This window comes from Neltuma alba, unplaced genomic scaffold (genome assembly GCF_004799145.2).
Source record: "Neltuma alba isolate B1F8T4 unplaced genomic scaffold, ASM479914v2 tig00011241_pilon, whole genome shotgun sequence".
In the NCBI taxonomy this organism is placed as follows: Eukaryota; Viridiplantae; Streptophyta; class Magnoliopsida; order Fabales; family Fabaceae; genus Neltuma; species Neltuma alba.
Genome location: NW_021635959.1, coordinates 294,905 through 308,198, shown reverse-complemented (window position 1 = coordinate 308,198; position 13,294 = coordinate 294,905). Strand labels below are relative to the sequence as shown.

The 13,294-nt window shown below is 38.3% G+C and overlaps 1 protein-coding gene across 3 annotated transcripts; it reads right to left on the bottom strand.

The window, feature by feature from the left end:
* Positions 1 to 950: 950 nt before the first annotated feature.
* On the bottom strand, positions 951 to 11,516 carry LOC114762752 (vacuolar protein sorting-associated protein 41 homolog). Of its 3 annotated transcripts, XM_028952322.1 has the most exons (20): positions 11,086 to 11,516; positions 10,460 to 10,577; positions 10,308 to 10,366; positions 10,036 to 10,215; positions 9,559 to 9,852; positions 8,926 to 9,058; positions 8,744 to 8,834; positions 5,370 to 5,472; positions 4,905 to 5,008; positions 4,738 to 4,831; positions 4,477 to 4,632; positions 4,334 to 4,396; positions 4,118 to 4,183; positions 3,068 to 3,268; positions 2,727 to 2,804; positions 2,529 to 2,648; positions 2,322 to 2,402; positions 2,117 to 2,202; positions 1,779 to 1,860; positions 951 to 1,659 (listed from the first exon to the last, which is right to left on the bottom strand). In XM_028952322.1, exons 1-20 carry the CDS (start codon positions 11,326 to 11,328, stop codon positions 1,234 to 1,236), a joined length of 2,778 nt encoding a protein of 925 aa, XP_028808155.1. In that variant the 5' UTR covers positions 11,329 to 11,516; the 3' UTR covers positions 951 to 1,233. The 3 variants fall into 3 exon arrangements, with proteins under 3 accessions (XP_028808155.1, XP_028808153.1, XP_028808154.1); XM_028952320.1 differs by having other exon boundaries at positions 10,308 to 10,577; XM_028952321.1 differs by having other exon boundaries at positions 9,595 to 9,852; positions 10,308 to 10,577; positions 11,086 to 11,515.
* Between the last annotated feature and the right edge of the window lie 1,778 nt (positions 11,517 to 13,294).

Below are 13,294 nucleotides of genomic sequence, written 5' to 3'. Positions count from 1 at the left end.
CCTTTTTATATAGCATATGATGCTCAGAAGGTTGTGTTTGTATTTTTCAATGTGTAATAACTTATGGATACGTACGAGGGGGTGTACTTCGATGTAAGAAAAGAGCGATCAGTCTTCTTTTAGATCATAGTAATACTCGCAAGAATATTCAATCAAATGTAGAGCTGTGAATCGGTTTAATCAGAGTAACTATGTTTGACCCGGAGTTTATTTCGATGGAAAAAAGGTGATTGAATATTCTTGATTGGTTAACAGGATTGTCCACAAGGATATAGCTTAATGCTTGATGACCATCAAGGTCACAGTAGCACTTTTTCGGAGACAAGTTTTTATAGTTGCTCCGTAACCAAATCTCATGCGAACACGTTAGACAGAGTGAATGTTTCCCCTTCATTATTATTTCTTAGTAATGCTCGCCGCCCATTGACTGCAAGGATTTAATTTTAGAGCTGTAAATCGGTTCAATCAAAATAACTGTCCGATTAGAGTTTTCCAATGAGAAAAAGGTTACCTTCGAATATATTATGCATTTATGCTAGCCTCGTGCAAAGAGTAAATTTTGGATAATTAGTTAATTACATATTGGCGGTCACACACACACACACACACACACACACACACACACACACACACACACACACGTATATATGCTTGTGAAAACGGGGCACAGGGAGGGATGAAGAGAGTAAATTCCTCATTGTTAATAGTTATCAATTCTTTCTTGCATCATATAGCTTGATGCGTAATGACCGTCAAGGTCAAATTAACAGTCTTCTAGGAGACAGGTTTTATAATTGCTCAATGAACATATCTCATGCAAATATGTGTTTAAACGGTCAGAGTGGTTTTTCTTTCTTTATTTCATGTCAGATTCACCACAAAAAGTGTGTGTGTGTGTGTGAGTGAGAGACAGAGAGAGTGTTCGTGTGTGAGAGAGAGTTGGCTGAAGATTTCGCAGAAGTTTGAAATATTAATAGACTTGATATTACTCCTCTCAGTTCCATGATCTGTTCGGGTATAAGCATCCTAACATTTCCCAGTACAAAAAATTGTGACTAAGCACAAGGAAAACTAATTTTGAAGAAAAACTACAAGTTTCTAACTAGAAGAATCTGTAAACTATATTGACAACGAATTGATGCGAGTGAGGCCCATGCACTAAGTGCAAGCAACCACAATAGAATATCAACCACGGAAGCACAGGCAGTTGACCTAGGACACTTGACCCGCAACTCAACCGGCAGCAGTAGTACATAATATACAACGCATACGATGACCATCCATCTCGGATTCTTCTTCATCCACATAACCATTATAATCATAATGTTCAGCCTTTCCGTTAGTGACTTCAATCTCTTTATTGCTACTGCTAGTGTCAGTGGAATCCATTAGACAGGTTGTGTGATAAGCATGACAGCAAAAGAAAACAACGACCGAGTCTGACACACTCTGAATGGAAAAAGGGTCAAAACATATACAGCATCTTCCACCTCCCCGATTCTTCGACTTTACTTCAACGTTTCTCAAAATTGTAGATTTCTCAACCACCTGAGAATCATGATTTTCAGTTCTTTTAGACCGTGGCTCGACCTCATTACTTAGATAAACTCCATGCCTCGCCTCTTTGTAATACTTAACCAACAGGTTGACACAGTCGGCCTATTTCAATGACGGAAAATCAGCAAAGATGTATTGTTGTTCCGATTAACTAAAATTTGATGATTTTCCCTTGTACCCAGGAAGGGTACAGGCAGGGGAGGGCCAGGGAAGAATATTACCTTCAGGATATCATTGCACCCATGTCTGAGTGATGTTTCAGTCCTGTAATCGGTGGTAATTTTAACCAGCCGATCCCTAAGTCTGCAAGAAAAACAGATAGAGATTTTATGGCTACTGAAGAAAAAAATGCTCCCATGCTAAGTTGGAATTAGAAGCCAGAATGAGATTGATAAGACCAATCGGTTGAAATTCTGAGAACGGTCCATAAAATGCATATTCACAACCAGAACTAGCGAGATAAGCATTGATATTATCAGATATAATAATTACAATAATAATACTGATTCATTGTATATGCCTGCTAATAAATAATAGGTTATGAAGAGATATTAGTTACCGGGGTATTTCCATGCCATTGGGAACCTTATTTACTATGTAGAGGGGATCAAGATTCCCAACAGTGTGTTCCAATAGAATACCCACCTATTAAATAAAAGCATCAAGTTTAGAACGGGTTGATAAAAGGCAGGTGTTGTGTGTGTGTGTGGGTGGGTAAAAGAAGTGACTAAAATATCCTATACATCAATTTAATTTTGAAATACCATTTCAGGTTTGTGTAGGCATTGCTTGATCAGTTCTTCCCAAAGTTCATCATCATGCTGCATTGTGACAAACTCTACAGCCTGTACCAAACCAGAATGGTCTCCTTATAACCATGACCTTAAACTTTAAAATCCCTTACGTTCTAAGTCAAGATTTGGAAGATGGTTGAAACCAAAAACCACTTCCATTGATGAAGATAAAAGTACCTCCTCTATATCCCCTAATTTATCTATAATCATAGATAGGGCTTGCTTTGAGTTGCCCATCCTTCCTAGGATGAAGATTTGCTCCCTCAATAGATCTCTTTTGATGCAAATTTCATAGGCCTGAATACAATGTCAAGAATTTGATTTAAATTTTACATAAATATAACTGTCGACAATATTCACAGGTTGACGTCAAACCTTCTCAAGGGTATAATGTTGACTACTGCGAAGAAATGGGAGCAGCATCTTTGGGTCATAATCTGCATAAAGTTCTACCTGGTACACGGCAGACAAAATGGCAATATTAGCACCAAAAAATAAAGTGTCTATGCACATGCACCAACTTACGAATCACTATTAATGTTAAGCTACATAAGATGGATTCTGCAATAATAAGACACCAATTCAAGGTGAACTGGAGAAGAATACAACACTAAGCACTAATACTGTAATAGCCTGCAATGATACAACTGGACCCCGACAAAGAATCCAAAACAAAAGGAAGCCTGCAAAGGTCAAGTGAAAGAAATAAAACCTACCTGCATATCATGAAATTCCTTCCCAGCATGTGGGTCTACTTCAAATAATGAATGAAGGTATAAATGTACAAAATATCTGTAGTCACGTTTCTTATCAGCATTCAGAAGTTGCTTCACAACTTCAGGTGAACTTATCAAGTCCCTGTTTTGAGTAAATAGAGCAACTGCACGCTTCCCATCCAGCATCATCAGTTGGACAACCTGAAAAAGCACAGCATAGACCAAGAAGAATCCGGGGATCATATAAAAAATTGAAAATGAAATAAAAGTGCAAACAGAATATGAGCTCATATGCCACTTCAAGTTGATAAATCAACGACTATTCTCTTTTAAGAACAACAATCATGTTTATATCTGCAACCAGTTCATGCTACTTCTCCAAGGATGGGAATCTATTAATTCATCCATTTTGCCATACACATTTTAAAAATCTATTTCGGAATCTCGTAGGTATGGGGTTCATTATGAATTCATTTGTTTTCAGATCAGCCGTTGTTCATTACATGAGATTTTAACATTATAATCAACTTATTTCTTTCCTTTTTATGTATAGAGCTATATTTATCATGCATTGCTTGCCTCCTTCACTCATGAGATCGGGTGGCAGACTCCTAGATCAATTATCTCCTTCATATGTACTGCTCCTACTCCAAAACAAAAAAGGACCAAAACAAACTTCTGAATTCCAAATGTTCGGAGTCTCTTAGAAAACACGCACTTGTATGCCATTGCAAGAATAAAAGTCAACAACTCCCCTTTGATGAACAGTATGTTTTACATCTGGAGACCCGATTTTAGATGTGTATTGGGATTCTATTGTTCATCCATTTCGTCATATGCATTCAATAAGTTTATGCGATATTGACAAACATGAATGATCAGATCCTAGTATACTGCAGCTAAACTTCTAAAGAAGATTATTCAGGTGTAACAATGCATAATGTCGGATGCCAACAAAGAGAAACAAGATGTGAATTCGATCGTCAGATAAGAATACGCAGAAACACAGAATTCCCAGATAAATCAAAATTTTATAGATTAGAATCACACCTTTTCTCGGACTGCTTCATGTAGATTATGTTCATCAATGAAGTCAAATATTTCTGGTTTCATAAGCTGAAAATTTCAAGCAAGACAGAGAAAAGTTAAGGAAATTAACAGCCAATCACAATAAAGACAAAAGACCTCAGAGCTAAAGCATTTGCATGATAATCAATGAATGTAATAGATATCTGAACACAAGAAAAGTGCACTAACACCACTTACATCAGCATACAATGAAAAGGCTTCCCCATATTGCCCGTTGATTACATATAACTCAGCCAACGCCTGCCCAAGAAAAAAGGAACATGTTAAAATGAAAAGATGGTTCACAAATTCAAAATGCTATTCCAACATATCAGACTAACCTCCTTCAGTGAATCAGTCATGGATGACGTATTGAGCTGAGGTTCAATTGCTGAAATAACTGGCAATGCGCTATAAATAACAGAAGGCCAGGATTTCACAATGGAAAGGAGATCCCTGTGAAAAGATGGATTTGTAGCCAATGCAACAAGAGCAACCTGTAGGCCAAACACAGAATAAAAAGTATTTCACCCCAACTTAGTTCATTACAGATACTATGCAAAGACATTATTTGTGACAAAGTCTATTTCATCCAAGCTAACCTCATAAGCAGTATCTCGCAGTCTAGGGTTTTCGGTGGGCATATAGGGGACCAATACAGGAAGTTGACGAAGGTGTGCAAAGTGGAAAACCCATCTGTTGACAGCAGTCCATTGTCAGTCTATAAATGAGAATTATTCAACAGACTAGTAAAAAACGCATGCAGTACCTTTCCCATGCTGAAGCTGATCCTCGCAGCAACTTGGGACACAAAGAAGCTGCTACAGAATATTTTCTTTCCACAATTAAATGATCAAGGTACCGGGATCCAACCTACAGGGATTGCACCAAAAATGGAATAGAATAATAATAATAATAATAATAATAATAAGTCCCAAGTATGCGCAGATTTTTCTAGAAGGTATGGGACCAATTACGCAGCAAGACTAATCCAGTCAATTTCAAGTTTCTCCGTAGATCGTATAGTCACAGTGATCTAATAGTTTCCCCTCTGAGCTTGCATCTCGTAAGTCTTCTATTATATAGTGTTAACAAACAATGGCTTCAATTTGTTATGGAAACCTCATTTCACAGCTATCGGTTAGTAATGGAGTACAATATAGGGATAATGTCATTTGGAAATACTAGGATTGAGGAATATCTTATATCTCAACGGATGAATTAACATACGTACCTCATCAAGAAGTTCACTCCTTCCTTGACCAGATTCAACTACAGCCAAAGCTTTTTCATGCCACCCATGTTCAAGAAGCCATGCAATATGATCTTCAGTATCCCTAAAATCAAAACACATTAATTTATCCATGCTTTCTAATTTGTATGATAACAAACAAAAATGAGAAACAAATGACAGTTACTCAAATAATTTTAATTTTTGTCAAACAACATGACATTGATAACACAATTACTTTTGAACATAAGAACAATACAACAACAACAACAAGCCTTATCCCACTAGGTGGGATCGGCTATATAAATCACACGACGCCATCGTGTTCTGTCAACAACCCAGTCTTTAGATATGTTGTTGACTAAGAAGTCTCGTTCAATGACCTCATTAAGCGTTCTTCTTGGTCTTCCTCTGTTCTTTTTTATGGGACTCCATCTTATCTGATCCACCCTCTTCACCGGGGCCTCCAATGGCCTTCTCTGCACATGTCCAAACCATCTTAAGCGATTTTCAACTATTTTTTCTTGGATAGGTGCCACACCGACTCTTACTCTGATATTTTCATTTCGAATCCTATCTTTTCTTATATGACCACACATCCATCTCAATATCCTCATTTCTACTACCCCAACTTTGTGCTCTTGTTTTTCCTTTATTGCCCAACATTCACTACCATACAACATAACCGGTCTTATAGCAGTCCGATAAAATTTTCCTTTAAGTTTCTCAGGTACCTTCTTATCGCAAATAACTCTGGTAGCTTTCCTCTATTTTAACCAGCCAGTTTGTATTCTATGAGAAACGTCTCTATCAATTTCCCCATCCTCCTGTATAATGCATCTTAGGTATTTAAACTTTGATACTTGAGGAATGATTTGTTCCCCCATCTTCACCTCCAAATCCCCATTGCCTTGCTTCCACCTAAAATCACAATGCATATATTCTGTTTTGTTCCTGTTCAAGCGGAAACCTTTCGACTCCAAAGCCCTTCTCCATAACTCCAATCTAGTGTTAATCTCTTCTTTTGATTTTGCCATGAGAACTACATCATCCGCGAAAAGCATGGACTTAGGGATTCTTTCTTGAATAGGTTCAGTTAGAACATCCAGAACAATGTTGAACAAGTACGGACTCAAAGAAGATCCCTGATATAGGCCAATCCGAATAGGGAAGTCCTTTGTCTCACCTCTAGGCGTCCTTACACTAGTAGTTACCCCCTCATACATATCTTGTATGGTTTTGATATAAGCAACCCGTACATTTTTTTTTTTCCAAAACCTTCCACATTACTTCTCTTGACACACGATCGTAAGCTTTTTCCAGGTCAATAAAGATCATATGTAAATCACTTCTTTTACTTCTATATCTTTCCATTAATCCTCTTAGTAAATAGATTGCTTCTGAAGTGGATCTCCCTGGCATATATCCAAATTGGTTTTTTGAAATAGAAATCTCCAGCATCAACCTATATTCTATCACTTTTTCCCACAATTTCATTGCATGACTCATAAGTTTTATCCCTCTGTAGCTTGTATAGTTTTGAATGTCTCCTTTATTCTTGTAAATAGGAACTAAAATGCTTCTCCTCCACTCATTTGGCATATTCTTAGAGCGTAAAATTTCATTAAAAAGCTTGGTTAGCCACACCTCACCCTCATCTCCCAGACATTTCCAAACTTCAATACCATCAGGTCCAACGGCTTTTCCATTGTCCATTTTCTTGAGAGCTGCCTTAACCTCTCCGATACGGATCCTGCGATAGAAAGCCAAATTCTGATCATCTTCGTTAATTAGCAAGTCCTGTAAGTCCTGAGTCGCATAATTGCTTCCCTCATTAAACAACTTATAAAAATAAGCCTCCCATCTGTCCTTAATATCACCATCAATAACTAACACTTTATCATCTTCATCCTTTATACACTTTACTTGGTCCAGATCTCTCTTTTTCCTCTCCTTTTGCTTCGCAATCTTGTAAATATTTCTTTCTCCCGTCTTTGTTCCTAACTCTTGATAAAACCATTCATAAGCTTTAGTACGAGTTTCACTCACTGCTTTCTTCGTCTCTTTTTTAGCCAACTGATACTTTTTCCGGTTTTCTACACTATTGCACGAGTGCATGGCCTTAAAACAATCTCTTTTCTGTTTGACTTTCTCTTGCACACTCTTACCCCACCACCAAGTCTCCTTATCTCTCTGACCAGGACCTTTGGATTCTCCCAAAATTTCTTAACCCTTGTAGCTATCTCTTCCCACATCATGTTTGCATTTCCCTGCGACTCCCAAATCCCTTCCTCCAAAAGGGTACTTTTGAATAACTCTCATTTCTCACTCTTCAACTGCCACCACCTAACCCTGGGTTTTACCACTTGATGGTACTTTTGCCTGGTACTCTTAAAACGTACATTAAGAATAAGTACTCTATGTTGGGCAGTCACCCCATCTCCTGGAATCACTTTGCAATTAGTACACAATCTTCTGTCTGGATTCTTAACCAAAAAGAAATCAATATGTGATTTTGAGACACCACTTTTGTACGTGATTAAATGCTCCTCTCGCTTCTTAAAACGAGTGTTGACAATCTTAAGATTATATGCAAGAGAAAAGTCGAGAATAGATTGTCCTCCACTATTAAGCTCCCCAAAAACAAAACCACCATGGGCCCTGCTGAATTGTCCTGTTTCCTTACCGACATGTCCATTAAGGTCCCCACCGATAAAAACTTTTTCTTCGAGTGGTATACTTTGAACAACCCCTCCATATCTTCCCAGAACTTATCTTTAAGGTGTGTCTTTGTCCCAACCTGAGGTGTATAGGCACTAATGATATTGATAGTATCTTTTCCAACAATTACTCTTAACGATATTATTCTGTCCTCAAACCTTTTAACCTCTACCACGTTTCTTTTTTAACATAAGAACAATGATCCCCCAAATTAAAACACAGAATCAGAACAGTCTTCCATGCCCAGCAATCTGCAGTGAAGGATATCTTTGAATACAAATCACCAATTACTAGAATCCCAATTATGCTGCAAATGATCATGTTTCAACTTTCTTTGGAGGGGGAAAAAAGCCTTATCACTTCTATTATTTCTGCAGGGCTCCCCCACAACCAAGGGGCCAAAAAAATAAGAAAGAAAAGAAAAGAAAGTACATAAAATCAAACAAAATTGACCCATAAGTAAAACTTCTATTCACCCCCCGGGGGGAGGGGCGGGGGCGGGGGGAGGGGCGGTGATTCACCTCCCATACTCCATGCTTGCCATGAACATGTGATTCATGTTTCCCATCCATGCTTGCTTCACATCAAATATGTTTAGTTTCATGTATAAATGCTTCAATCACAGAGAAAACTTAAATAAAGAAATCGAAATTAACCTTGGCTTTGCAATGACGACATCTTTTGGGGACACAATGTAGTAAAGAGGTTCATCACCTGCAGCCCATTGACCACCAGCATAACTGCTACCTACATATGAATAAAAAGTTATCATCGTTTTTGTACAAGACCGCTTTGTGCATAAAACGTAGATCCTGAATAACACTAACCGAATGTTAACCTGAGAAGGGAGCATGGGCAAGTGAATAATCATTTGCCCTGTAATGTTCAAAGCCATGTAATGGTAGAGCATCTGTTGAAAGTTCATCATTGTTCCATGTTACTACATGTACTTCTGGTCTTTGTGCATTGCCCTGTTTAAAATATATTTGCAAGCCTTAAAAAAATGAAGTTTTTCAGATTTATAAAAAAGACAACAAAACAATTGCTCCATCTTTCTCGCATATTATGATATACAATTAGCAATTATTGCTTCCATTTTTAAATGTAGTGGACATGTTGCACAGCTAGCGTTAAACGAGCTTTAACAGAACTAATGCCAGATAGGAATATAATCAAAGAATACGGACCCTACCACAATGAGGCATCCCAAACTGAACAATGTAATGGGAAAATTTATTTGAATTTGATTATTTTGTAAGCAGCAGCAGGAAGCCGGTTTGCTACTTTGGCTTATGCAAAATATGAAATCATTAAAAGTTCCAATTTAGCCAACTCAGTGTTGACAATATACAACAAAAAATTAAATTAAATTAAATAAAATCCCATTATGTCCAAGAAAGAAGAGAGAGAAGAAAAGACAAAGTAAATCATTGTAGCTTAGGAAAAGAAAGAGGTAGAGGGAGAAAAGTACAATAGCCACAACGCCTTCAGCATGCACATGAGATACCTGCTGAGATGGAGAAGTTCCACTAAAATCCTGTTCTCCGTCTTCTCCAGGAATATAAGCAAGAACAACCAAAGCATCACCGAATGGAGCAATTCCTGAGATTAAATAGGAGGTTTGAAAAGATGCCACGATATCCACCTGGTTCATACTAGATATTGGGACTGGCCTGTTCATCCCATTGACTTGTTTATAGAGATTCATTCTTATTGATACAATTTTGATAGATGTTCCCCAAGCTATCACCAACAGGGTATCATCCTGAATGATGGAATTACATCAGGCTAAAGAAGTTGCATTAAGAAATGGTACATTGATGACAAACAAAATGTTATTGCAACTGTTCAGAGAACTCAAACAACCTTTCAATTTAATTGCAGCAGTGGATGCTAATTGCCAGAGTAACATGTCCCAACAGCATGTCCTCTTAAATATTTGACTAACCTGCCAAACCAAGTAAGGACACAGAAGCTCCATGTTTGGGCTCCCTCGTGGTTTTTCAATAAATGTTACACGCTGATTATTGGCTGTATCATAAACCTTCACTCCTGCATCATTGGCCCAAGCAACAAGACTTGTTCTCCATTTCACAGCATGTATTGGACCCTCACCATAGTGCAAAACCTTTTCTCCCCAGAAGGGGAAACATTTTTACAAGCATATATCAGGAAAAAAGTATTAAGTTATGTTCTAAGGGTCAATAGAAGCCTACAAACCTGATCACGATGGCCCAACCATGTTTTTGAATTGAGATGTAAATGGCCAACTAAACCACCTGCAACAAATCTCCTTGATGTTTTTCTTGCATAATTTGGGTCCAGAGCAATAGCCTTCATTGGACGACGATACTCAAGTTTCATTTTCTCACCAGTAAATAGGCTGTTTATTACCACGGATCCATCATCAGAACAGCTTCCAATATATTCACCTTCTAGGTCAAAGCTAAGGTCATTAACAACAGCAGCATGAGCAACAAACTCCTTCACCTGTAAAGGAGAAACGCAATTATAAGGCCTCAAAAAAGAAAAAAGAAAAATGCTCCCCACCAGAGGAGGAGGGGTGTTGGGATTCCTAAGACCTGTTATTGGCCGTCTCAACCGAGGAAAATAGCAACCACCTATTGTATAAGATAGTACAGTCCCTACGGTGTCAACTCAAAGGACCAAGCCACTGTAGTCCAGATGATACCCATAATTGGAGACATGACATACAGTTCAACAACGTGGCGCCTCAAAAAAAGTGCTTAATCATATTCCCAGCTCGGGGAAGGCTACCAATGGCAAGCCTGTAGACTACGGTCATATCCTGACTCTTGTGATTCCAAGAACCGGCTCAATTATCCCTCTCACTTCAGCTCAGATACTTGATACATCATAATTTTTTAAGCGGGAAAAAAGGAAGTCCCCAAACAGAGTAAGAAATAGCAAGGTGCCATTTGAACCACGACAGCTCGAATTTACACAAGTTATATAAATCAAGTAAGTGGTAGCTCACCTGATTCCCAAGAAAATCAAGGATATGGACGGTGCCACAATGAGTGCCTATGGCAATCATCCGCTCAGCAACAGCAACACACGACGCCGGATCACTGGCTAGCAGCGAAGGGATGCTGCCTCCCACTCTCTGGTACTTAAGCCTCGGCTCCTCTTCCTCTTCCTCATCCTCTTCTTCTTCCTCGTCGTCCTCCTCTCTTTCATCGTCTCCTTCAGCGCCGTTCCCAGACGGAAAAGGAGCCATTCTTATAATTATGCCCGGCGGCTTCGTGGTTGGTCTCCGAGAACAACGATTGTTTTTTGTCGGTCTCCTTCTGGGCTTTAGGCCTGTGAGAAGTATAAGTGAGTCCCGGAGATGATTTATGAGAGTGTGAAGTACAAACTGGAATAGCCCGAAGACAGAGAGATCTATCCCGGCGTTAGTGTTCGTTGTAGAGTGGGAAACAAAATGAAGGGGCTTGCAGATATCACGAAATAAGCTGTGGGACCAGCCTCAGGATCTTATTAACAGCCCCCCGCCACGACTGTCACGAGGTGCAGGCCAAAAAAGTAAAAACACCAAATGACCCAACTTTTTTCCGCAGACAAAATTCGACGTTGAGAGAACAAAAAAGTTTTGTTCACTTCAGTGGTTCCAGAAAATGGTCTTCGCTTAAACAAAGCATAATTTTTAATGTTGAATATCTTTTTGTGTGTATGTTTAAGAGTACTTCTTTACATTTTAACACGCAAGCGTATGTTATATCAACGATCAACCAATAGTCAGCTAAACTGAATTTATTTTATGTTTATTTTGGAGGTTGAAACCTTTTTTTTTTTTTTCAGGCGAATAAAACGGCATATATAAATGAAATAGGCTGCTTTCAGAGTTGACCATGGGAGGGACAGCACGTGAGGTTGACCTGCTGGTCAGCTGTCCCCAATCACGTTTTACGCGGCAATCTTCTGTCCTAAAATATTAGCTACCTCACCGCCCCAACTCCCTCGTACCCCTCCCGTGACCAGATTTGCTGCACTGCGAGACAGTTTCAGATTCCCCGGCGCGTTTCGATTCGTTTAGCAGCGAGGGAGCTTTTATCTACACGACTAGAGGTATTCCAACACATACGAGCTGTTGAGTACTTCCTCATATTCTATTTATAAAATCTTATTTTAAGCTATGAATAAGATGTTATAATTAGAATGAAATATAACATATAAAATTGCATGCATAACCTATAAGCATTGATTTTAGTAAAAAGGCTAGAAATCTCGAGTTAAAATAAATGCAAGAAGTGTTTTTAAGAGAATCACTCTCATTTGATCAACAATGCTCGAATCTGATTCATCCGACAAAGAAAAAAATTGTATGAATATATGTATGAGCGTGTGGAGAGTGGAATAAATACAAGTATACATGTGTGGCCATGAATGTGAAAAGAAAAGGCTGTTGTTCAGCAGGTTCATTGGCTATCACCACTGGCCCGTCTCCGGTCACCAGTCCAGGTAATTCAGTGCACAAGGCTGCCGATGATTGTCCTGACGACAGTCTTGAGGATCCGTTGCGCTATCACGACTTTGCAAATATGGCTGTCTGGGCGTGCAACATGGTGTATTCCTTAATGCTCAGTTATGGGTCTTTTCATCTTTTGAGTTTCAAAAATTGCAAGCACTTTGACATGGACGCCGTCATGATGGGGCATGAGAAGCAAAGGCAATTCAAATACATAAAAAAAAAAAAATCAATAAATATGGCTAAATCAATCTCTAATTCTTTTAAAGTTGCAAGGAGGTGATTTCTTAGCAAGAGAATCACATTATCGGAGAGCAATCCATATTATAAGTTATAGCTCATGATATTCATTATTAGTCACTTTAACTGATATGGATGCATTCGGTATTTTGGTAAGTACTACCTCCTTCGGCCTTTGATATAAAACCTTATTTAACTTTTATTTTGGTTTTAAATATAAAACTCCAATCCATCTTATCTATCATATTTATGCATTTTTTTTCAAGGTAGTTATTCTAACAATAGTAATTCTAGCCAATATACTTGATTAGTAAGGATATTTTAGGAAAAACAACAAATATTTATTATAGATAACTAACTTAACTTCTTCCTTTAATCTCCTTAAACTAGTCAACTAGCTTTTATAATTAGGACCGGATATAGTATTTTTTTTTTTTTTAGAGTTCAAGTTGTAATGTTTGTCTTGACTCTTGACCTT